Genomic DNA, 22775 nt, shown 5'->3' with positions numbered 1-22775 from the left:
CATCCTGAGGCTGAGTAGTGAGTTTGAGACCAGCCTGGGCTACATGAGACCCTGTCTCAAACGGAAGGGCAAAGCAGTGCAGCACAGTGACCCAGCACTTGCCTGGAGGGGCTCCATCCTACAGAAAAACAAAGTATCAAATCTGAGGCCTCAAACAAACCCAACGCGCATGCTTAACAAGACTGGGAAGATCCCCTTTCTTGATGAAATCTTAGAAGCTCCAGCTTCCTGCAGATCCCAGCTCTTGGCCCTGAGCCCCACAGGTGCCTTCCCACACCACCGCTGAAAGCCTTCGGAAACTGGGCACACTGGCACTGCCCACAGAGGCGGGGGCAGGACAGCGCTTAGCAGTAGAGCACATGGGGTAGCATGTGGGGTAACGGATGGATGCACACACTTATTTGTCTTTCCTTTTAAAATTTGTATTTATTTATGTGGGGGTGGGGTATGCAGTGTGCCTTGGCTCACTATAAAGTCAGAGACAACATGCCCAAATTGGTCCCCCACCCCCTCACCATGTGGGCTCTGGGAATCAAACTCAGGTCATCAGGCTTGGTGAGCATCCTTACCCACTGAGCTGTGCTGTGCTGTGTACAATTTTCAGGTCCCAGTCAAACTGAGTGGGAAATATAAAATCTGGCCGTGTGTTTTGTTGGGGAGGGGTGCTTTTCAAGTTTTTGTACCAGGTTTTCATGCCAACCCATAATGCACTTTGAGTATATCTCCTCCCATTTTACCCCCTTTTCATTTTTACGAGAAAGGCTTACAATAGCCCAGGCATTCCTCAGGCCCCCTATACAGTGGAGGATGGCCTTGAACTCTCAGTCCTCCAGACCACAGGGCTTGCAGACTTGGCCACCAGACATGGTACTTGCCTGCTTATCCTCTTCCCCCAATATGCACAGCCTCCCCCATTGTCAACACCCGGCGCTGGCTTGTATGTTGGTTCCAATCGATAAAGCTCCATGGACAGACACAATATTGCCCCACCCCCACCCCCACACAGTCCAGAGTTCAAAGCCAGGATCAGTCTGGGTTCTATACATAGTCTGAAGGCTTTAGCCCACATGCAGCAACACATTGTCCAGAGGCCACTTCCTCAGTCTCTCAATCTAAAAAAGCCTGAAGCAGGAAAATCAGTTACCACTTTCCTCCTTCCTGGGATTAAAACGACTCCTCCTCTTCCTCCTCCTCTCCCTCTTCTTCCTCTTCTTCCTCCCCTCCCCCTCCTCAGTGTAGTGGTTGGATAGAACCCAGGGTTTTATGCATGCTGCCAAAGTACTCTATAAACGTGTGTGTGTGTGTGTGTGTGTGTGTGTGTGTGTATGTGTGTGTATGTGTATGGCGTGTATGTGTATGTGTGTGTGTATGTGTATGGTGTTGTGTGTATGGTGTGTGTGTGTGGTGTGTATGCTGTGTGTGTGTGTGTATGGTGTGTGTGTGTGGTGTGTGTATGCTATGTGTGTATTGTGTGTGTGTATGGTGTGTGTGTGTATGGTGTGTGTGTGGTGTGTGTATGCTATGTGTGTATTGTGTGTGTATGTGTGTGTGTATGTGTGTGTGTGTGTGTATGGTGTTGTGTGTATGGTGTGTGTGTGTATGGTGTGTGTGTGTGTGGTGTGTGTATGCTATGTGTGTATTGTGTGTGTGTGTGTATGGTGTGTGTGTGTGGTGTGTGTATGCTATGTGTGTATTGTGTGTGTGTGTGTGTGTGTATGGTGTGTGTGTATTGTGTGTGGTGTGTATGCTGTGTGTGTATGCTGTGCGTGTGTGTGGTGTGTATATGCTATGTGTGTGTGTGTGTGGTGTGTGTGTATGGTGTGTGTGTGTATGGTGTGTGTGTATTGTGTGTGGTGTGTATGCTGTGCGTGTGTGTGGTGTGTATATGCTATGTGTGTGTGTGGTGTGTGTGTGTATGGTGTGTGTGTATGGTATGTATGTGTGTGTATGGTGTGTGTGTGTGTATGGTGTGTATGGTGTGTGTGTGTATGGTGTGTATGGTGTGTGTGTATGGTGAGTGTGTATGGTGTGTGTGTGTGTGGTGTGTGTGTGTATGGTGTGTGTGTGTGTATGGTGTGTATTGTGTGTGTGTGTATGGTGTGTGTGCCTGTGTGTGCGCACATGCATGTGTGTGCAGTGTGGTCAGGGGACAACCTGCAGGAGTCAGTCCTCTCCTACCATGTGGATTCCTGGGATTGAACTTAGGTCCTCAGGCTTAGTGGCAAGTGCCTTTTTCTGAGGCCCTACTTTCCTTTCTGTTGCTATGATAAACACCAGGACCAAAAACAGCCTGGGGTGGAAAGGGTTTATTTTACCTTAAATTTCCAGGGAACAGCCTATCTCTGAGGGACCTCAGGCAGGAACCTGGAACTGGGAGCTACTACGTTGACTAAACCATAGCTCACTGCTTCCTACATCAGTCGGGAATCACAAAAAAATGTCCTAAGGAGGTATTTTCTCAACCCAAAGTTCCTTCTCAGATTACCTTAGCTTGTGTCAAACCTAAGCAGCCCACCACGGTGCCCTTGAACATCTCTTACTTATGACAGTCTCAGTACATGACCCAAGTTGGCCTGGATCGATTGATTATCTATCTATCTATCTATCTATCTATCTATCTATCTATCTATCTATCTATCTATCTATCTTATTTCTTTCTTTCTTTCTTCCTTTCTTTCTTCCTTCCTCTCTTTCTTTCTTTCTTTCTTTCTTTCTTTCTTTCTTTCTTTCTTTCTTTCTTTCCTTCTGTTGTTGGGGGTTTGGGAGACATTTCTCTACATAGCCCTGTCTGTCCTGGAACTCCCTTTGTAGGCCAGGCTTCAAACTCAGAGGTCCGCCTGCCTCTGCCTCCCCAAATACTGGGATTAAAGGCGTGTGCCACCACAGCCCAGCTGAAATATTTTTAATTAAAAAATGATTTATTTTTGGGTTGGGGATTTAGCTCAGTGGTAGAGTGCTCACCTAGCAAGCGCAAGGCCCTGGGTTCAGTCCCCAGCTCCAAAAAAAAAGAAAAAAAAAAGATTTATTTTTACTTTACGTGTTTGAGTGGCTACCATGTATGTGTGGGGACCATCTATGTGCCTGGTACCTGTGGAGGTCAGAAGAGGGCACTGGATTCCCCGTAACTGGAGTTATAGACAGTTGTGAGCCCCCATGTGGGTGCTAGGAACCAAGCCCAGGTCCTCTGCAAGAGAAGCCAGTGCCCTTAACCACTGAGCCACCTCTCCACTCCTGGCTTTTTATTTTTTCTTTCTTTTCTTTTTTTTTTTTAAGATTTATTTTATATATATGCGTACACTGTAGCTGTCTTCAGACACAGCAGAAGAGGGCATCAGATCTCATTACAGATGGTTGTGAGCCACCATGTGGTTGCTGGGAATTGAACTCAGGACCTCTGGAAGAGCATTCAGTGAGCCGTCTCTCTCCAGCCCTATTTTTTATTTTCTTAAAACTAACTGTGTGGGAGGTGATGTAGCTCAGTGGTGGAGCCTCTTCCACAGTCTTAACCACCACAAACCTGGCCTCTCTTCCCACCTAGGAGGAGCTACTGCAGAACCACAGCTCTTGGGCCTTGGTAGATGTTTGGGAGAAAGTGTGCAGGCCACAGTGGGGTTCCTAACAAAGAAGACGTGTCCTTTCTGGGGTAGGGGTTGTCAGGGTATTGGGAGGTGGGGGGAGGGGCAACCTGCGGTTCAGAGTAGCACAGAATGTTTGGAGGCTCCTTACTCACTTCTCCTATTCCCCAGGGGGGTCTGTATGAAGCAGTGAACGAGGTCTACAAAAACCTCATCCCCATCCTTGAAGCCCACCGAGACTACAAGAAGCTGGCCGCAGTGCATGGGAAGCTACAGGAGGCCTTCACCAAAATCATGCACCAGGTGGGCCTAGGCCCTGCTGGGTCAGGATAGGTGCTCTCCAGCCCCCCACCCCACCCCCGCTCCCCTAATCTTGTCTCCTCTTCCCACAGAGCTCTGGCTGGGAGGTGAGTCTGAGGGAATCCTGATTCCTGGTGAACGGTGGTCAACAAACACTAGGGGGCACCAGAACGGCATGGCACCCCTCCGCAGGGGCCTGCGCTCAGTGGGTGATGACGCACAGCCCCCTACTTACTCCCTTCCCCCAAGTCCCCCCCATCTCAAGGGCACTGTGAGTCACCCAGCTGGGAGCTCTCCAGAGACACCCCTCCCTCCCTCGGGTAGGACTAGCTCAGTCACCACCAGGGCTGGGGGTGGGGGAGGAGTGGGGCTAGCTCTCCCCCTGTCTGATGCTTTTCTTCTGTCACTGTCTTAGGGCTCCCTCACTTTCTCTCCATCCCAGTCTCTCCAACTCCCGGCTCTGCCTGCCCGGGACAACTGCTCCTCATCTCTTAGGGTGCTCCCCACCAATCCCTCCTTCTCCTTTCTATTTTTAGGCATCTCTCAGTTGAGGGAGAATTTTCTGGCCAAAGATGGCAGGAACCTAGAGCCCTAGGCAGGCTGGGTGGGGGCAAGTGGGTAGGTCCCCGCCTCTCCTGCATCCTAGGTCTCCCTCTCCCTCTATAGAATGATTCTCATAGGGTGGTATAAGCAGGACCCAGGGGGGTACCTCTGACCCCAGACCTCTGACCTCTGACCTCTCCAATGACTGCATCTCTCTCTCTCTCTCTCTCTCTCTCTCTACCATCCCTCCGTTCTTGTGTCTGGCCACACGTCTGCCCCACCCTATCTGGATCGGCCTTGGTGAGTGAACTTGGAATGATCCCACCTCCTTCCCCATGGTTTGGGGGATGGTTTCTAGGGGTGAAAGGTCTTCCTTCCATATATGGGGCTATTAGCAAAGAGGAGAATGTTCTAGAACTAGAGCCCAGGGGTTGGGGATTTAGCTCAGTGGTAGAGCGCTTGCCTAGCAAGCACAAGGCCCTGGGTTCGGTCCCCAGCTCTGAAAAAAAAAAAAAAAAAAAAAGAAAAAGAACTAGAGCCCAGCATCCCAGGACAGGAGGCTGCTCAGTCACAGGGCACCTGCTGGACCTGGGTGTCATGGGTACCGAGGTACAAGCAAGCAACTCCGCCCTAATTTGGTATTGGAGCGTTGCTGATGAGTCAGCAGACGCTACAGAAACTCAAGTTTATGTTAAGCAAGGATGCTGACAGAAGACTGTCGGAGTTCGGAGGCTGAGACAGGAGGATAGCCTAGTCTACATAGTGAGTTCCAGGTCAGCCAGGGTTATGGAGAGAGATCCTATCTCAAATAAATAAACAAGCAAACATTTTTTAAGTAAAAAAATAAGTGGCTGTGGTCTTGTCACGGCCATAGGGCCCCAAGCTAATGCCTTGCAGAGAGGAGCTGGGGTGTTAGGTGTTAGGTGTTAGCCATGGAGTGCTTACCTAACATGTGGGTGGCTCTGGGTTCCCCTGTCATGTTCGTCTGTCTCACTGTCTCTGAGATCTCCGACAGGCTCCTGAGGTTCTTGGGATTCCCCACCCCAATCTTCTTTCCCTCTGTATCCCACCCTGAGTGTGTCTGGGGCAGAGGCCATCTGCAGAGATGCCTCCCTGCCAACACACTGGCCTCTCTCAGCCCAGCGTGTGTTTGGGACGTACTTCCGAGTGGGCTTCTATGGTGCACGATTTGGTGACCTGGATGAACAAGAGTTTGTGTACAAGGAACCGTCGATCACAAAGCTGGCAGAGATCTCACACCGGCTAGAGGCACGTCCTGGCACTGGGAGGTGGGACAGGCCATGCGGGTACAGTGGGGGCTGCCCTAACCGACCACGAGTCAACCCTGTGTCTCTAGGAGTTCTATACGGAGCGGTTCGGGGATGATGTGGTGGAGATCATCAAAGATTCCAACCCGGTAGATAAGCTCAAGCTGGACCCACAGAAGGTGAGAAACACTGTGCAGACACTGTGTGCAGGGTGGGGCAGGTCCTGATTCTCGGGAGGGTCCTGTATATCCAGTTCCAGGAAAGATCTGGACCTGTAGGTCCAAAGCCTTTAGACCTGAAGGGCCTGGGCCTCTGGCTGGAGCGGTGTGGGTGGACACCCACTTCCAGCCCCATGCATGGACCCGGTTACTCTAGGCCTACATCCAGATAACATACGTGGAGCCGCACTTTGACACTTATGAGCTCAAGGACCGGGTGACCTACTTTGACCGAAACTATGGGCTTCGGGCCTTCCTCTTCTGCACACCCTTCACGCCGGATGGGCGTGCGCACGGAGAGTTGGCAGAGCAGCACAAACGCAAGACGCTGCTGAGCACAGAGCATGCCTTTCCCTACATCAAGACACGCATCCGAGTGTGCCACCGTGAGGAGGTGGGACCCCAGACCTGGGCAAGAGTAGTGGGGAGGGCTTCACGCCTAGGGAGGGGAGGAGATGATTGGGGGACTCGAGGTCCAGTCCTGGGGGAGACTTTTCCAGGGAGGAAAAGGCAAAGAAGCCTCACAAACAGTGCAGGGACTCTGGATGCAGGAAGAAAGAGAGAGGGACTTAGCAGAATGGGCTTGGGAAATAAAAGGACCCCAGGCTGAGGCTCCAGATGCAAACCTCTACCACCAGGCCTGGAGAAGTGTGGAAATCTCAACTGTAGAGGCCCTAGGCTCAAGGGCAAACAGCTAGTGAACCAGACCAGAAACCCCAACTGGGTCGAGACCCACCAGGTAGCACAAATCCCCCAGCACTGTTCACAGCCTGGGACCCTCCCGGCCCCACAGTTTCAGCTATTTTGGGCTGGCTTGGAATAGGACGTTGCAAGCCCCAGCATGTGCACCCAGACATGCAGACAGCAGTACTCACAGTACACACCCCACTGACCCCCACAGACAGTGCTGACACCAGTGGAGGTGGCCATTGAAGACATGCAGAAGAAGACACGGGAGCTGGCCTTTGCCACCGAGCAGGATCCTCCAGATGCCAAGATGCTGCAGATGGTTCTGCAGGGCTCCGTGGGACCCACTGTAAACCAGGCATGGCTGGCATTGCGGGGGCGGGGGCGGGGGTGGGGATGCTGGCCACCATGGGCCTCCAGTTGCCCTCATGAATCTTCTCACCCAGTAGGGTCCCTTGGAAGTAGCCCAGGTATTTTTGTCAGAGATCCCAGAAGATCCCAAGCTCTTCCGACATCACAACAAACTACGGCTCTGCTTCAAGGATTTCTGCAAAAAGTACACTGGCTCTTATAACCCTGCCACCCTGACTCTCTCCTGTGCCCATCCTGACTCCATGTTTAAATTCACCGCCCCTGTTGTGGGTCTGTGCGTGATTGCCTCCAGACCCTTCACATGTATACCCTGAAGGAGTCCCTGGCCCCTCTTCTTGCTCTCTCTTGAGTGCCAGTCTCCAGTAGCCTCCTCTTCACCCCTCAGGTGTGAGGATGCACTAAGAAAGAACAAGGCCCTGATTGGACCAGACCAGAAGGAGTACCACCGGGAACTGGAACGCCACTACAGCCGCCTCCGGGAGGCACTGCAGCCTCTGCTCACGCAGCGTCTGCCCCAGCTGTTGGCACCAAGTTCCACCAGCCTCAGGTGCCCACCGTGGGGGCTGCCTCACACACATATACATGTGCACTGTGTGTGGTGTCCGAACTGGGTCACGACATTTCATCTATCCTGGTTTTCGGTTATTGTATTTGATTTAGTGGGGTGGGGCATGTACGGGTCAGTGCATGGAGATCACAAGACAGATTGCAGCCACAGTTCCCTTCCACTAAGTGGGTCCCAGGGATTGAACTCAGGTCAAGGCTTGGTAGCAAGTACCTTGACCCACTGAACCATCCTGTCTACTCTCCCCACCCACTCCTGATAGAAACAGACTCCTAGGCTATACACGGGGTTAGTACCCTGCCACTGAGCCATGTCCCCAGCTTTCAGCTGGCCATCTGAGACTCAGTTTCCACACCTATGAAATAGACGTGATTCTAGCACACTGTGAATCTTCTGGGGGTGGAAAGTAATACAAGTGACTAAAGGTGCTTGCAACCAAGCTCCAATACCTGGGTTTGAGTCCCCTGAAACCACAGGTAGAAGGAAAGAACCAGTTCTATTAAGTTATCTTCTGACCTCTACATTTGTGTGTGTGCACGCACGCACGCGCACGCGCGCACACACACACAAAGAGAGAGAGAAAGAGAGAGAGAGAGAGAACAGAAAAAGAGTCTACTCTTCTTGGATGGGATGTGTGCTGCTAGATGAGGAAGTGGGAAGACTGGAGCTGGGGGTCCCGCGGCCCTGCTAACCGGCCTTCTGCCTCCAGGAACTCCATCAACAGATCAAGTTTCCGGAAGACTGATCTCTGATGAAACAGCTAAAAGCCACACCCAGAAGACCAGCACCTACACCTCAGCTGCCTGTGCCTTTCTGGAGTCAAACCTACTCCCTCATCCATGGGGTGACCACAAAGTCCTTGGAGCTGGGCTCTGTCTGTCTGCACTGATGGATTTCTAAGCTTTGTTTTTATTTGTTTGTTTTTTAATTTAAAGTGAGTTTTATATACAACCTGTGTGGTGTGCTGACAGTTGACACGGTTCCTGCCCTAGGGTGTTGATGTTCATTCAGTCGGAGAAGAGAACACACACACACACAATGTAACATGTCCATGGGAAAGAGTGCTGTGTGTGTGTGTGTGTGTGTGTGTGTGTGTGTGTGTGCCTTTGGTCACGTGTGTACACCTGTGGTGAGGGCTTGCATGAGTGCATATTTCTGTCTCTACGTTATACTCTACTTATAGATCAGCCTGGCCTTGAACTCACAAAGATCCATCCACCTCTTGGCCTTTTCTTACTAAGTGAGGGAGAGATTAAAGGGGTGTGCTGGGCCCCTCACCTCATTTGTATTGTATTTTTTCTTACATTTATTTATTTATTTGTATCTATATGTCTGTGGGTGCATGAGTGCCATGGCACACATGAGGAGGTCAGAGGACAGTTTGCAGAAGTCAGTTCTCTCCTTCCACTGTGTAGATCCCAGGGATTGAACTCATACCCTCAGGCCTGGCAGCCGGCTCCTTTATCCCATGAGCCTCTCCTTGGTCATCCGCTTATTTTTTGAGACAGGACTCCTTGAACCTGGAGTTCATAGATCCAGCTAGGGTCACTGCCGGTAAACCCCAGAGAGCACCCAGAATTGGGCTTCAAGGTAAACTTTTGGGCCCAACTCTTATGTAGATGCTGGAATTCGAACTTAAGTCCTGATTCACACAGCCAAGCAATTTACCCACTGAGTCACAAGTGCCTTGTGCTAAGTAGATTCCAAGAAGCTCTTTTTCTTTCTTTTTTTTTTTTTTTTACTGTTGTTTGTTTTGAGACAGACTCTCCTAGTCCAGAATCGCTGTAGTAGAAGGTGGCCTCCTAGTACTACTGGCCCCACGACTTTGATGTGCTAGCCATTGTGTCTTCAGAAAGTCCTGTGCAAACAGAAGTTCACCTCTGGGCTAGGGTGTAGCGTAGCAGCAGAGATTATCTAACATTCGAAGAGTCCTGGGGTCCATCCCCAACCCCGCAAAGTCAATAAGCCACGCCCTGTGATTTGTGTCAGCTCTTGAGTAGAATGAAGGGAATTTTCTGAACACACTTATCAGGTAGATCATGTGATTGACCCCATTCTGCTGATGGGGAAACTGAGGCCCAGCTTCAATTTCAGGAGATAGGGATGGGCTGCAATCTCGGAGCTTGGGCCGGCGGTCACGCTACGGTGCACCCGGCCTGCAGCTGGAAGACTTCCAGCTGCCGGCGGCCAACGGGGGAGGGGTGACCTCCAGTCCTGGCCACCGCACCGCCCCGGAGCTGGGCCCCGGCCAGCTCCGCCCCCTGCAGCGCCCAGCTGCGAAGGGCGGGCACCAGGCTTGTAGAAGCCGGGACCCTGCCCCGAGGGCTTGTGGCCAGGAGTCGACTGAGACCCTAGGACGCGCTCAGGCCGCAGCGAAAGCGCGTGCACCCCTGCGACCACCCTTCAACTTCGCCCCCAGCCCCTGCGGCCCAGGCGCCTGGGAGGCTGGAGGGGCGTGGCTTTCTGCTGGGGGCGTGGCTACCGCGTTGGCTCCACAGGCTTGGGGCGACTGAGGCGGAGCGGGCAGGACGCTTGGGACGGCGGAGGCTGCAGCGCGCCAGGCGAGTGGGATCGGGGTGGCCTGGGGTCTGGGCTTCTCTAGAGGGACTATCGGGATTTCTAACCCACCTCCAACCCTAGGCTGCGAGCTCGCTCACTCTCTCTTAGCTGGTCCCTGCCAAGTCTTAACCATCTGCGCCCAAACTTTGCAAACCGGAGCGTCTGGGTCCCCGCGCTCCTGTCCCCTCCCCAGCCCTGACCTGGGCCCTGCTTCCCTTGCCCCTAACCCACCACTCTCCTTTTATCATTCCCTGCCTCGCTTCCTCTTCTCCGCCTCTTTCGTCTAGCTCTGTCCCCTTCCCTTCCCAAGTCCCCGCTCTCGCAGCTCCCGGTGGCCGGACCAGGCCCCTCAACGGCGGGAAGGCATCCGGCGTCCGGCCGAGCTGGGCCTGGCTGCTGGGCGGGTGTGGGGATCAGCAGATGTTTGCCATTAGACTGGGACCCCACAGGCCCCGCCCCTCCCCGCCCGGGGCGGGGTCCTCCTCACCCCTAACTTTGGGGGCGGAGAGAGTGAGGCAGGAAAACCCCCAGATTCACCCAGGCTGGTGGGGAGGTGCACTCTGGGGAGACCCTGTGGCCCTTCTCTGAAAACTCCCACCTGTTGATTCTCACAGCCTCCTTCCGCCTCTCTCATCCAGGGATCTTGTGGAGAGGGGGGGCCTCCTCTTCCGACTCCCGCCACAGAGTTACCAGCCTGAGCTTAGATAACTGCAGACCCTTAGACCTCAATCGCTGCGTCTGGAGAATAAAATGTGTGGAGTCTGGGGGCGCCTTGGGCGAATCTGCCCTGTTTTAGGCTCAAGTCACAGAGACCTGCCTGCCTCTGCTTCCCAAGTGCTGGGATTAAAGGCATGTGACACTACACTCAGCTTGCAAGATCTTTTCCCAAAAACATAAGCAGGGTTGGGGATGGAGAACGTGGGGTGTGAAGCCTGGGGTTCCAACCCACAATATATAGCTGAGTATGGTGGTGACACCAGCAAGGCCAGAACTTGGAAAGTAGAGGCAGGAGGATAAGATTTTAAAGTCATCCCCAGCCACATAGTGAGTTTGAGGCTAGCCTGGGCTACAGGGGACTGCCTCAAATAACCAAATAAAACAGTGTGATAATTATTCAGTTTATTCATTCCACCTTGGTGCCCCTATCCCAAGTTACCCCAATTCTGTTCCCTCTTTCTATGTCTCAAGTCCTCAAAATATATTTTGGACAGAATATATTTCCTGTCCTTGGAGGGACTGAGACTCCAGGCAGATGCCAATTTTAACTACAACTGGGAACTGCATTTCAGGTGCTCAAGCCAGCAAAGCAAGCGGAGACGTGGACAGACACAAACTGGAGGGACAGAGATATGGATGGGAACTGAAGCAGGGGAAAGGAGCATCCTAAGCCTGCCTTGATGCCCAGCAGGTGTCCCACCTAATCCATCCCCCCAGGTACCCACTGCCCTAACACCCACAGCTTAGAATGGTTCACTCTAGAGAGTGAGATGGGTGGAGGTGACTGCAGCAAAGTGGCTGCAGGGCAGATAACAGAAAGGACTGACCTTGGCTAACCTCCAGGACTGAAGTGGGCCCTGCAGAAGTCTTGATTACAACCCCCCTGCAGCCTGTTGGCACCCCGCTTTACTGCCACCTCTATGACTTTATAGTCTTCCACCCTACTCTATCCCTATGTACCCCACCAAAACCCAGACACATCCTGAGGGGGCAGGAAGTTCTATGTAGCTGGGCAGTGAAACTGTTTATTTTTAGAGAAAATTGTTTCCATAAAGAGGAAGGCTTCTCAGAACTTTTACCCTCACCACTTTGCGGACCCTCCACCGGCCTGGCCTGACTCTCTGCTTTGAGGTCGCTGAGGGGTCCCACCTCCATGTTCTGTCTCTCGCTCCCCCCGCCCTGCAACCCCCCCTGTGTCCCTGTTAGCACCCCCAGCCCTCCCCCCTCTTACCCTGCTCTCTCTGTGCACTTTCTAAGCTGGGCCAAGGGGAGGGGGCACAGGAAGGGTGGGGCCACCTGCCCTGGGGGCCATGTGAAGGCTGTGGGAACTGCTGGAGCCTGTCCAGGGCTGGACAGATGTGCACGCAGGGAGGTTTGGTTTCTTTGTTCTGGGGCTTTCTACAGTCAGGCAGGGGTAGGAAGGGGAGCTTGAGTGCTCAAGTATGTGAGAGGTGCCTGACCCGTACCTACGGGGTACCAGGCCATCTGTGAAGGGTGGGTGGCTTCTCCTTCCTTTTCCCTGAAGACTGCCCACCCCTCTGCAGGTTAGCCTCAGCTGTCCGAAGGCTGTTGGGGAGACTCGGTTCCCTGAGTGACATCTGAGGAGCAACTGCAGAGAGAGGATGGCCCAGGTCCTGCATGTGCCCGCCCCATTCCCAGGTCAGGGGCAGCTGGGGGGGGGGGTTTGAATGGGGAGGACGCTCTGACAATCTGGGTGCGGGTTTGGAGGGGCAGCCATAATATGAGGGCCTCAAGTGGGGCAACAGCTCAGACTGTGTGGCTTGACTGGGAAGGACAGCTCTAACCGTGACAGTCTTAGGGAGGGGACAGCACTAATGTGAGGTCTGAGTGAGAAAAGGACACCTTTGTCCTTGGCATCGATGGTTGGTATGGGCAGACAAGCTTTCTTGATCTCCGATGGGCCGCCAACGTTGGCAAATGCCACTTGTGTCCCTGGGCTATCAGCTGGGCAGAAAAGGGAGCAGCAGTATTTAAAGGCCTCGGCTTTCCCCAACTCCAGGAACCCCTGGCCAAGCCTCCTCAGCGGCCTTCCCCAACAAGGAGCCAGACCCGCCATACTCGGTGGAGACGCCCTATGGCTACCGCCTGGACCTGGACTTTCTTAAGTACGTGGATGACATTGAGAAGGGCCACACACTGCGCAGGGTGCCGGTGCAGCGCCGGCCACGCCTGGGCTCCCTGCCACGTGGCCCGGGCTCCTGGTGGACGTCCACAGAGTCGCTGTGCTCTGACGCCAGTGGGGACAGCCGGCACTCGGCCTACTCCTACTGTGGCCGCGGCTTCTACCCACAGTACGGAGCCTTGGAGACCCGCAGCGGCACCAACCCACGCGTGGAACGCACGCTGCTGGATGCGCGGCGCCGACTGGAGGACCAGGCGGCTGCCCCATCATCGGGTGGCCTGGGCTCTCTGACGCCCAGCGCTGCGGGCTCCACCAGCTCCCTGGCAGGCGTGGGCCTGCTGCCCCCCACACCTCGCAGCTCTGGCTTGTCCACCCCAGTGGCACCCAGCGCTGGTCACCTGGCCCACGTGCGCGAACAGATGGCTGGAGCCCTGCGCAAGCTGCGCCAGCTGGAGGAGCAGGTCAAGCTGATCCCCGTGCTCCAGGTCAAGCTGTCGGTGCTCCAGGAGGAAAAAAGACAGCTCACCGTGCAGCTCAAGAGCCAGAAGTTTCTAGGCCACCCCTCAGGGACAAGGAGCCGGAGCGAGCTCTGCCTGGACCTTCCGGAGGCCCCCGACGACCCTGCTGTGCTAGAGACTCGCTCGGTGGGCACCTGGGTTCGAGAAAGGGATTTGGGCATTCCAGATGGTGAAGCTGCCCTGGTAGCTAAAGTGGCCGTGTTGGAGACCCAGCTCAAAAAAGCGCTGCAGGAGCTGCGGGCGGCTCAGACCCAGCAGGTCGACCTCCAGCCCCAAGCCTGGCCACCACCAGACACCCAGGTCCGCGTGGACACCGTGCGAGTTGTGGAGGGTCCCCGGGAAGTGGAGGTGGCAGCCAGCACGGCAGCCGGGGCTCCTGCACAGCGAGCTCAGAGTCTGGAACCCTATGGAGCAGGGCTGAAGGCCCTGGCCACATCTGCGGAGAACACCCTTGTGTTCCGAAGTCATGAGGTGGTGGAGACCATGTGTCCCCTGCCCACAGCTTCCACCAGCAACATGCACACAGCCAAGAAGATCAGTATTACAGAACGGAATTGCACTGGTGCGGCCAGGATGGCAGGTGAGTGACGAATCAGGGGAGTCCCAGGAGGACCCCCTCCTCATCCTAACCTTCAGAGCCTCTCAGAGTGAGAGGGTTCCAGGATGGGTCTCGGAGCTGTAGGCACTGGGCAGAGAAATTTGGTGTCTTGGGCCTGGGGAGGTGGCCCAATTGGTAACGTGCTTGCTATGCAAGACCCTGAATTCTGATCTCAGGCCCCTGTGTAAAAATGCCAGGTGGGTTCATCCCTACTTGCAATCCCATCACGGGGAGACGGAGGCAGGAAGATAATGGGGGCCAGATTGGGTTACTTGGTGAGTTCTAGCCTGTGGTAGACCTTGTCTGAGACAACAAGACAGCCCAGTGAGATGGCTCAGTGGGGACGCTGAGCCGGATGACCTCCATTGTTCTGTCCCTGGAGTCCACATGGCAGGAAAGCAAACCTCACTCCTGCAAGTTGTCCTTTGAGCTCCACAGGTGTGCTGTGCCACACGTGTGCCCCAGCCCCATAAAAAGATGGACATACCTGAGGAACACCACCATCTGTTTACCTCTGAACTAAACACGTATGCAGACACAGTGCACGCACACACATGTACACAGGTACACGCGCACACACATGCATACATTCACATTCACGCTCATGCATGCACACGCATGCATGTCTGCACAATCCACACCTATGCATGTACACTCACGCCTGCGTGCACAGAGAAACTGAACATCTAGCACACTGCCTTGTTGTGTTGGGGTGTAAAAAAAAAAAAATCCCGTAAACATGAGTTGTTTGGAGGAGGTTCTCCAAGGCTGTTGGTTTCATAGAAAGTTCCCTCTTTTGAGTGAAGAGCTGGCAGGAATCAAGACACTAGAAAGAGTGTCTTGTTTGGGTTTCTGAGGGACAGCCTCGGGCATATCCGGGTCCAGGTGCTCAGGGGGTTCTGTGGTACCTCTAACTCACTGTTCTCTGGGGCCTTCAGATGAATGAGTCTGGAAGGGAGGTGTTCCCTCCCCTCCATAGGTCACACAACACCAGATAAAAATCCCAGGAGTGGCCCTCGATGTCGGAACAACCATTGAGCCTTGAGGGTAAAAGAGACCCTACCTACCCAAGCCCAGTGGCCTTCGGAAGAGGAAGGGGGTGTACCCGGAGAAAGTGCTGAGTCCTCATGCCAGGAAGGGCATATACTAATCGTTAGCTGCCCAGAAGCTGCCAGAGTGATTCACAGGATTAGTGACAGCTGTTCTGTCTTGGCACAGGCCTGGGGTGCCAGCTGCTGTGTTAAGTGTCTCACCAAGGGAGGCTGAGGAAGATGGCCCACAGCCAGATACCCCGGTGCGATCACTGTGTGACCCTAGCTGAACAACACCACCTCTCTGGGCCTCCATTTTCGTCCCTGTGGCTCGCTCTAATACAGATACACCCTTCCAGAACCCTTGGCAGTGAATGCATACAGTAAGCGCTCAAGCAGTGCCTCTTGCTGCTTCTGCTGACAGTTAGCAGGTTGACCTGATTTGTTTCCTTTAGGTTGCTTGGTTTTGAGTTTTCATTCCCTTTGGGGGTGTGCGACATTTGAGTGCTTGGTTTTGAGTGTTCTTACCCTCTGGGGCTATGTGGCATTTCAGACAGTCTTGCTGTGTTGTGAACTCCAGCCTTGAGCCCTTCCCTTCCCTTCCCTTTTCTCTCCATCTTCCCCTCATCCCCCTCCCAAATGCTGTGCCTCGGCTGGCTTACAGGGCATTTAATCCATGCCCAACTTCAGCTCTGCTTATAGTTGGGGAAACTGAGGCTTAGGGCCAGGAATCACCTAAGACTCATGGAACCCTGCATCCCCCCCCCAGATCCCGGTCATGTCGGCCGCAGCCCTGCTGACTCTAACGGGCACCGGCTGCAGGGCGAGGGCCCAGCTGTGCTTCCCTGTTGTTCCGGCCAGCTACGGAAACCACCACTCTGTTCTGTGTCCATCCAAACACCCAGCCCTGAGGTTCTGGCCCCCGGCCAGAGGCCCGCCCAGCACAGCCTTGGAATCTTTGAGAGGCACCCTCCATTCCAGACATGCCTCCCAGGGCAGTCATGGGGCCTTCTGCTCACAGGACATAGAGACAAAGCCATGTTCACTGCCTGTGGAAAGCTGCCACCCCGAAAGTCCTCCCTCATGTCTCACTGCACTCCCTGTTGCTGCATCTTGGCCTCGCTTAGATAGAGCGGGAGTATGTTCATTTATTTCATCTTGTTCTGAGGATACTTAGTGCTTATTGTCACAGGTACTAAGAACATACATAGCAAGAGATCATTCCTACCAATGTCCCTGCTCAGGGCCTACAAGATGGCTCAGCAGGTAAAGGTGCTTGCTGCCAAGGCTGATCTTGGACCCACATTTTGTTTGTTTGTTTATTTTTGAGGACAGGGTCTCACTGTATGTCTCACTGGTTGGCCTAGAGCTTGCCACAGAGACCACGCTGGCCTCTAGCTCACAGATACCACCTACCTGCCTCTGTCTCCCGAATTCTGGGAGTGAAGGCCCACAGCACTGTGCCTGACCCAGAGACTTACATATTGGAAAGAACCAACAACCAACACAAGCTGTCCTCTGATCTTCACACAGGCACCAAGCCGTGCCTCATACCCTCTCTCCCCCCACTAAGTAAATAAATACATAAATAATACTTTATTTTTAGAGACGGGGTCTCCTTATGTAGACAAGGCTACTCTCAAATTCACAGAAATCCACTTACCTCTGACTCCAGAGTATTGGAACTAAAGATGCATACACCTGGTTGGGGATTTAGCTCAGTGGTAGAGCACTTGCCTAGCAAGCACAAGGCCCTGGGTTCGGTCCCCAGCTCTGGAAAAAAAAAAAGATGCATACACCGACATGCACAGAAATAAGTGTAATTAAAAGGAAGGAAAAAAAAATCTTCAGAAAATATACGAGAGACAAAGTATCCACATGAGAAATATGTACTCAGATCAAACCCGAGGGAAACTGGCAGGGCTGGTGACAGCCCTCTGGGGACATGGCTGCCCCGTGCCCTCCTCTGTAATCCTGAGCATGCCTTTGAAGCTCTGCGTGGTCTAGGCGATAGCACCCAAACCTCCTCAAACTGCAACACTGTCTGTAAATCAGGTGTCCTGACCGATCACTGTGCGGGGGCGTGGCCCCGTTGGTAGAGCCCCTGCCTAGAATCCCCCAGTGAGGGACTGAGTGTGGCCTAGTGGTAGACAGTCGGCTCCCGGCTCTCTAGTGTCCTTTGAATATATTCAGGTGTGGTAACACAAGCTTATAAGTCCTGCACTCAGGAAGCTGAAACAGGAGAATCACCTCAGCTTCAAGGCCAGCCTGGGCTACAGAGTGAGTCTCAAAACAGCAAATGCTAAAATAGGAGGTGATGGAGAAGATCAGGCCTTGTGGGCAAAGAGGCGATGAGAGGCTCCAGGCCAGCATACAGGCTCTGGGATCAAGACGAGTTTGGGCTGATGAATGATCTAGAAGGGGGAAGACAAAGAGTTGAGGTGCTGGGGGAATCTAAGCATCCAAGGGTGAGTGCCACAGACTCCTGAGCTAGGACAGCACTGTCAGAAATATGAACATATGAAATATGGTGTTCAGATGACATCACCACATCATGTCCTCTGAGGTTGGTAGGCCTGGTGATAAATCATGGAGCACTCTTTGGAGGAATAGATAGGTGTGTGTGTGTGTGTGTGTGTGTGTGTGTGTGTGTGTGTGTGTCCTCTTTAGCATCCAGTGAGAGTTGTGTTTCTCAGCAGAGCTGGAAATTACTTTCTCCAGCTGAAGATTTGGGGAAGTCCCCACCTCCACAAACACAGACACATCCCCAGGTTTGAGAGAGGTAGGCAAGATGGACTGAAAGACTTGGAGTCAGTCACACGCACACACTAAAACAAATCTTACAGCCAAGTGTGGTGGCAACACTCCTCTAATCCCAGCATTCTGAAGGCAGAGACAAGTAGGTCTTTGAGTTTGAGGCTAGCCTGGTCTATGTAGTGAGCTCCGGGACAGCCACAAGGCCCTGACTTGAGCAACAAAAATGTGATTTCTTTGTAGAAGGATTGGAAAGTACGGAAAAATCTGGAATATCAGTAACCTAGGTATAGCTGCTTTCTAGATTTTTGTTTGTTCTGTTTTTCTGAGATAGGGTCCCGCTCTAGTCAGGCTAGCCTGGAACTCATGGTCACACTGTGGCCTCAGCTTCTGTGAGTGTTGGGATTATAGGCATGAGTGACCAGTACAGCTCCTGCCCTTGGCCGCCGCGCCAGCATTCTACCTTGGGCCATGCTGCAGCCCCGCTTCTGAATTTTTATTTTTATTTTTATTAATTTAGAGGCAGTGTCTCAGGTAGCCCAGGATAACCTTGAACTCCTGATCCCCAGTCCTCTTCCCCTTGAGTGCTATGCCGCCATGCCTGGTTCATAGGGTGCTGGGGATGGTACCCAGGGCTTAGAGCAGGCTCACACATGCTCTCCCGCCCCAGCCTCAGTCCTGTGTTTATTTCGTAGGAGTGTGTGTTTGAGACAGTTGGGTTTCGTAGCCCAGGCTGCCCTTGCTGCCTGCCTCCATCTGGCTTGCCAAAGCTGGGACCTAAGGCATAGCCAGTCTGAATCTTTTAAATGCATAAAAGAAAAACATGTTTTTAATATCTGGCACCACAGAGCTGGTGGAAATTATTGTTTTGATTGATTTTGTTTATTTTTTCAGCTGCCGTGGGACCCAGGGCCTGGTGCATCCTGGGAAGCATCTGCTCTTGGTCCAGGCCCTGACCCTGCACTTATTACGTTTTTCCTTGATTTTCCCTGGCCACATGAAAAGGCACTGAGCACAGTAGCACGTGAGCCTGCCAAGTGCATTCCTGCACTTGGGAGACTGAGGCAGGAGGATTGTTGTGAGTTCTAGGTAGTTCTAGGGTGACATAGCAAGATGCCACCTTGATAAAGAGAGAAGGGAAAGGAAAAGAAAGAAAATTGAGAGTAAACACAGTCTTGGGCCATCTTGGCTAGAGTGTGCTTGTCGAGTCGGAGGCAGAAGGATCATTGGTTAAAGGGTGCGAAAAATAAGAAAGAAAGCTTTGTAGTGGGGGCACATGCCTTCAACCCCAGCACTCAGGACGCAGAGGCAGGCAGATAGCTGAGTTTGGGCCAGCCTGGTCTACAGAGTGAGTTTCAGGATAGCCTGGGCTACACAGAAAAACCCTGTCATGCAGAAAACACAGAAAGATAAAGAAGGGGAGTCGTTCTTTTCACTTTTCCTGTGTGTACTGTGTTTTAAGAGAGAATTAAAGGGCAGCCTGGGGTACGTAAGTCCCTGCCTCAGAAATACAAATAAAGAAAAACCCGGGGCTGGAGAGCTGTCTGCAGTTAGGAGGCTGCTCTTGCAGAGGAACTGTTGCTTCTCGGCACCCACATCAGGAGGCTCACAAATACCTGTGACTCCCAATCCCTTGGAGCCTCCCCAGGCACACTCTTGATTAAAAATAAATCTTAGAAAACACAGATAGAGCTGTGTAACGGCACGGTTTGTGTAGTCTTACTGGGTCCAGCTCACCCACTTTTGAATTTCAGCCTTCATCCCAATCATTATGTATGTATTTATTCTTCTTCTGTATTGTCTTTTAGTTTTCTGAAACAGGGACTTCCCCATGTTCTGAAAGCCACCCCCAGCCTCCAACTCCCAGGTCTTCCTTCATCTGCCTCCCAGGCACTGGGGTCACAGATGTCACTGCCATGCTTGGTCGACATGTTTTACCCCTTTTGAATTACTTACAAACGTATTTATTTGTTCCGGGCGTGTGCTCGGGAGTGTGTGGATGTCCGAGCACAGCTTTGGGGAGACATCTGTCTCCTACAGTGTGGGTCCCAGCATCAAACTCAAGCCGGCCACTTAGCAGCAAGCTCCCTTCTTCACTGACCCATCTCGCCCGCCCCGTATTCTGCTTTTTGAAGATGATGTTCCTCTGTGCTTTCCTGGCTAGCTACCAAGTAATCCTCCTGCCTCACCCTCTCCATTCCCTGGGCCCTCAGGCATGTGCCACCACCCTGGGACTTCCCTACCCCTTTTAATTGCTTTGCTGCACCCCACCTTCAGCAGCCAGTTTAGATATTCCGTGTCCTTGAGAAACATGCCCTGTGCCTGCCGATTTCCTTAAATGGTCTTGTGTTTCAGAAAAACAAGATTCTCTCTCTCTGTTTCTTGTTTTTTTCCACTTAAATTTTTTCCCCTCCAGTTCTGGGACAGGGCTGGACATCTTGCTAGCCAGGCAAGAGCCACACTGCCGAGTGCCCACTCCCGTTTCCAATTTCATTATTTAATTACAGTCTATTACCTTTGCGGGGAGGGGGTGGAGTATGTGTGTGGTGGTTAGAGGGCATTTTGGGGGGATCCGTTCTCTTCCACATTGTGGGCCCTGAGGATCAAACTCAGGTCCCCGGGCTTGACAGCAAGCTCCCTTACCAGCTGAGCCACCTCACCAGCCCTGCGTCTAACTCTCCACGGGTCTGGGGATCCGAATCCAGGCTGTGGCTAACCTGCTGAGTCATCACACCAGCCCCTCTGTTTGCTTTGAGATAAAGTCTTACAGTTATGCAGGCTAGCCTCAAACTCACCTTAGCTGGGGCAGGCCTTTGACCCGTGTTCTCCGTGTTCTCCGGGACAACTCCCAGGCGGCAGACAGGCCTGGAGAAAGGGGGCGGGGGACGCTGAGCATTGCCTGTGGCAGTCAGCACTCAGCTTTGAGGTGGAATGTTTTTTTTTTTGTTTTTTTGTTTTTTTTTTCCGGGGCTGGGGACCCGAACCCAGGGCCTTGCGCTTCCTAGGTAAGCGCTCTACCACTGAGCTAAATCCCCAGCCCCGAGGTGGAATGTTTTATTTGCTCCGTTTGCTCCCCCGCTGGCCGACTTCGGGTTCTGAGGGGTCCATAGCTGCCCTGGGATCGTGGACACACAGCTGTGCCGAGGTTTGGGGATTTGAACTCCGATCCTAAGGCTTGCACTGCAGGTGCTGTGCCATCTCCCCCAGCCCTGGGGATTTAAAAAAACTGTTACATTTTTATTTATTGGGGGAAGGGGCATGTCAGAGGCTAACGTTTAGGGGTCAGGTTTGGCAGCAAATACCTTTACCCTATGAGCTCTCTTGCTGGCCCTAGAAAATATTTTTTCCTACTGATATTTTTTGACCTGAAGCTGTTTGAGTGCACAGGTGCAGAGCGCGGAGACACTTAGGTCTGCTGTTGCTGCTGCTGTTTTTGTTTCGCTTTGCTTTGCTTTCTCCAGAACAGGGTTTCTCTGTGTAGCCCTGGTTGTCCTGGAACTCGCTATGTAGACCAGGCTAGCCTTGAACTCAGAGATCTGCCTGCCTCTGCCTCCCAAGTGCTGTAACTAAAGTCGTCCATCACCATGTCCAGCCATTAACTGACGCATTTCAACATGTGCACACCCTGCTGGGGTTGGAAGGAAGCTTTGAAGCCTGGTTTGTTTGTCTGTCCTCTTCCTCTTCTTCACACGGGCTGTTGCACATAAATAGTGCATATACATATGGGCCACACTCGTTCATGTGCCTTTTGCCTCAGAGTCCTAGCCCTAGAGCCTGGGGTTACAGGAATGAGCCAGCACACAGATGGCGTCTGAGGGTTGTCACTGTCCCTGTTTTTATTCTTAAGGTGCATGGTGTATGTGGAGGAGGCAAGCTTGTCTACCAAAGGCATGCTAATGTCAGATGCTGGTCCCCTCACCGTCTTCTCTTGTTTGTTGCTGGTTCCCCAAGCTAGCCCAAGGGCTTCCAGGGGTTCTCCATCTCCATCTTGCCATAGGAACCCTGGAATTGCAGACTTCCACCACTGTGTCCAGCTTATGCATGGTGAACTCTTGTCATCAGACAAGTTCCCTTACCCAATGAGCTGTCCTGCCAGCCCCCAGCCCCCAGCATTTAAAATCTGGAGCTCTAAGCCAGGCACATTGGGGGCCTCCCTGCCATCCCAGCACCCCAGACTGAGGCAGGAGGCTCTTCAGCACAAGGCCAGCCTGGGCTATAGAGAAAGACCCACAAAACCACAACAGCCAAGTGCCTGAGGATGTAAAAGGTTGATAGAATGCAGACTCAGAATCCTGGGCGTGATGGGTTCTATCCCACATCTTGGGAGGTTGAGGCAGTGAGTTCAAGGCCAGTCTGGGCCACATGAAACTCTTGTCTCAAAAAAGACAATGAGCGAGCCAGGGCCACAGCTCAGTTAAGCATATCGTAATTGTGTACACAACTCAGGTTCCATCCCCAGGACCGCAAAACAATAATAATAAGTAAATAACTGAGAAGTTAGACGCGCCCGCACTGGCTCCTGGCTCCAAAAGTCAATTCAGTTCTCTGTCGGCTGGGGTCGCCACACCCTGGACTAGACTGCTTTTGGACACATTTGTAGCCAAGTGTCCCACCCCGCCCTGTCCTGTCCACACTCAGCCTGTGAGCAGAAAGCACTTTAAGTTCCTTGCATAACTTGAGTAGCGCCCAGGAACTTCAGGAAGCAATGACTTGCTTCTGATTTTAAAAAACAAAAAAGGTTAGTGGCAGTGCAGTGGCTCCTACCTTTAATCCTAGTACTTGGAAACTAGGGCGACCCTGAGTTTCAGGCCAGCCAGGGTTACACAGTGAGACCCTCTCTCCAAAAACAAAACATTGAATTTTTTTAAAAAAATGTAACCATCAAAGAGACCTTCGACTCTTGGCCCCTCCGCAGAGCTGCACCCAT

At 52.8% G+C, this 22775-nt stretch overlaps 2 protein-coding genes across 12 annotated transcripts in view; both read left to right on the top strand.

The window, feature by feature from the left end:
- Dock6 (dedicator of cytokinesis 6) overlaps nucleotides 1-8479 on the top strand; it is a 52219-nt gene extending 43740 nt beyond the window's left edge. For 6 of the 8 annotated variants that reach the window (XM_039081852.1, XM_039081851.1, XM_039081850.1 and 3 more), the window contains 9 exons: nucleotides 3747-3878; nucleotides 3968-3982; nucleotides 5562-5687; nucleotides 5776-5865; nucleotides 6062-6298; nucleotides 6806-6949; nucleotides 7041-7147; nucleotides 7349-7510; nucleotides 8238-8479. In XM_039081852.1, the coding sequence (XP_038937780.1) occupies nucleotides 3747-3878; nucleotides 3968-3982; nucleotides 5562-5687; nucleotides 5776-5865; nucleotides 6062-6298; nucleotides 6806-6949; nucleotides 7041-7147; nucleotides 7349-7510; nucleotides 8238-8280 (1056 nt within the window). In that variant the 3' untranslated portion in view covers nucleotides 8281-8479. Of the gene's footprint in view, nucleotides 1-3538; nucleotides 3644-3746; nucleotides 3879-3967; nucleotides 3983-5561; nucleotides 5688-5775; nucleotides 5866-6061; nucleotides 6299-6805; nucleotides 6950-7037; nucleotides 7148-7348; nucleotides 7511-8237 lie in introns of those variants that run through there. The other 2 variants (XM_063265869.1, XM_039081854.2) reach the window with 2 other exon arrangements.
- Nucleotides 8480-9789: 1310 nt separating this feature from the next.
- Kank2 (KN motif and ankyrin repeat domains 2) overlaps nucleotides 9790-22775 on the top strand; it is a 29443-nt gene continuing 16457 nt past the window's right edge. The window contains exons 1-5 of one of the 4 annotated variants that reach the window (XM_063264709.1): nucleotides 9807-10089; nucleotides 10726-10936; nucleotides 11377-11521; nucleotides 12349-12463; nucleotides 12825-14045. In XM_063264709.1, coding sequence (XP_063120779.1) covers nucleotides 12427-12463; nucleotides 12825-14045 — 1258 coding nt within the window. In that variant the 5' untranslated portion in view covers nucleotides 9807-10089; nucleotides 10726-10936; nucleotides 11377-11521; nucleotides 12349-12426. Of the gene's footprint in view, nucleotides 10090-10725; nucleotides 10937-11376; nucleotides 11522-12348; nucleotides 12464-12824; nucleotides 14046-22775 lie in introns of all 4 variants that reach the window. The other 3 variants (XM_006242589.5, XM_006242590.5, NM_001270413.1) reach the window with 3 other exon arrangements.

This window comes from Rattus norvegicus, chromosome 8, assembly GCF_036323735.1.
Source record: "Rattus norvegicus strain BN/NHsdMcwi chromosome 8, GRCr8, whole genome shotgun sequence".
Classification (NCBI taxonomy): domain Eukaryota; kingdom Metazoa; phylum Chordata; class Mammalia; order Rodentia; family Muridae; genus Rattus; species Rattus norvegicus.
This window is presented reverse-complemented; position numbering and strand designations above follow the sequence as displayed.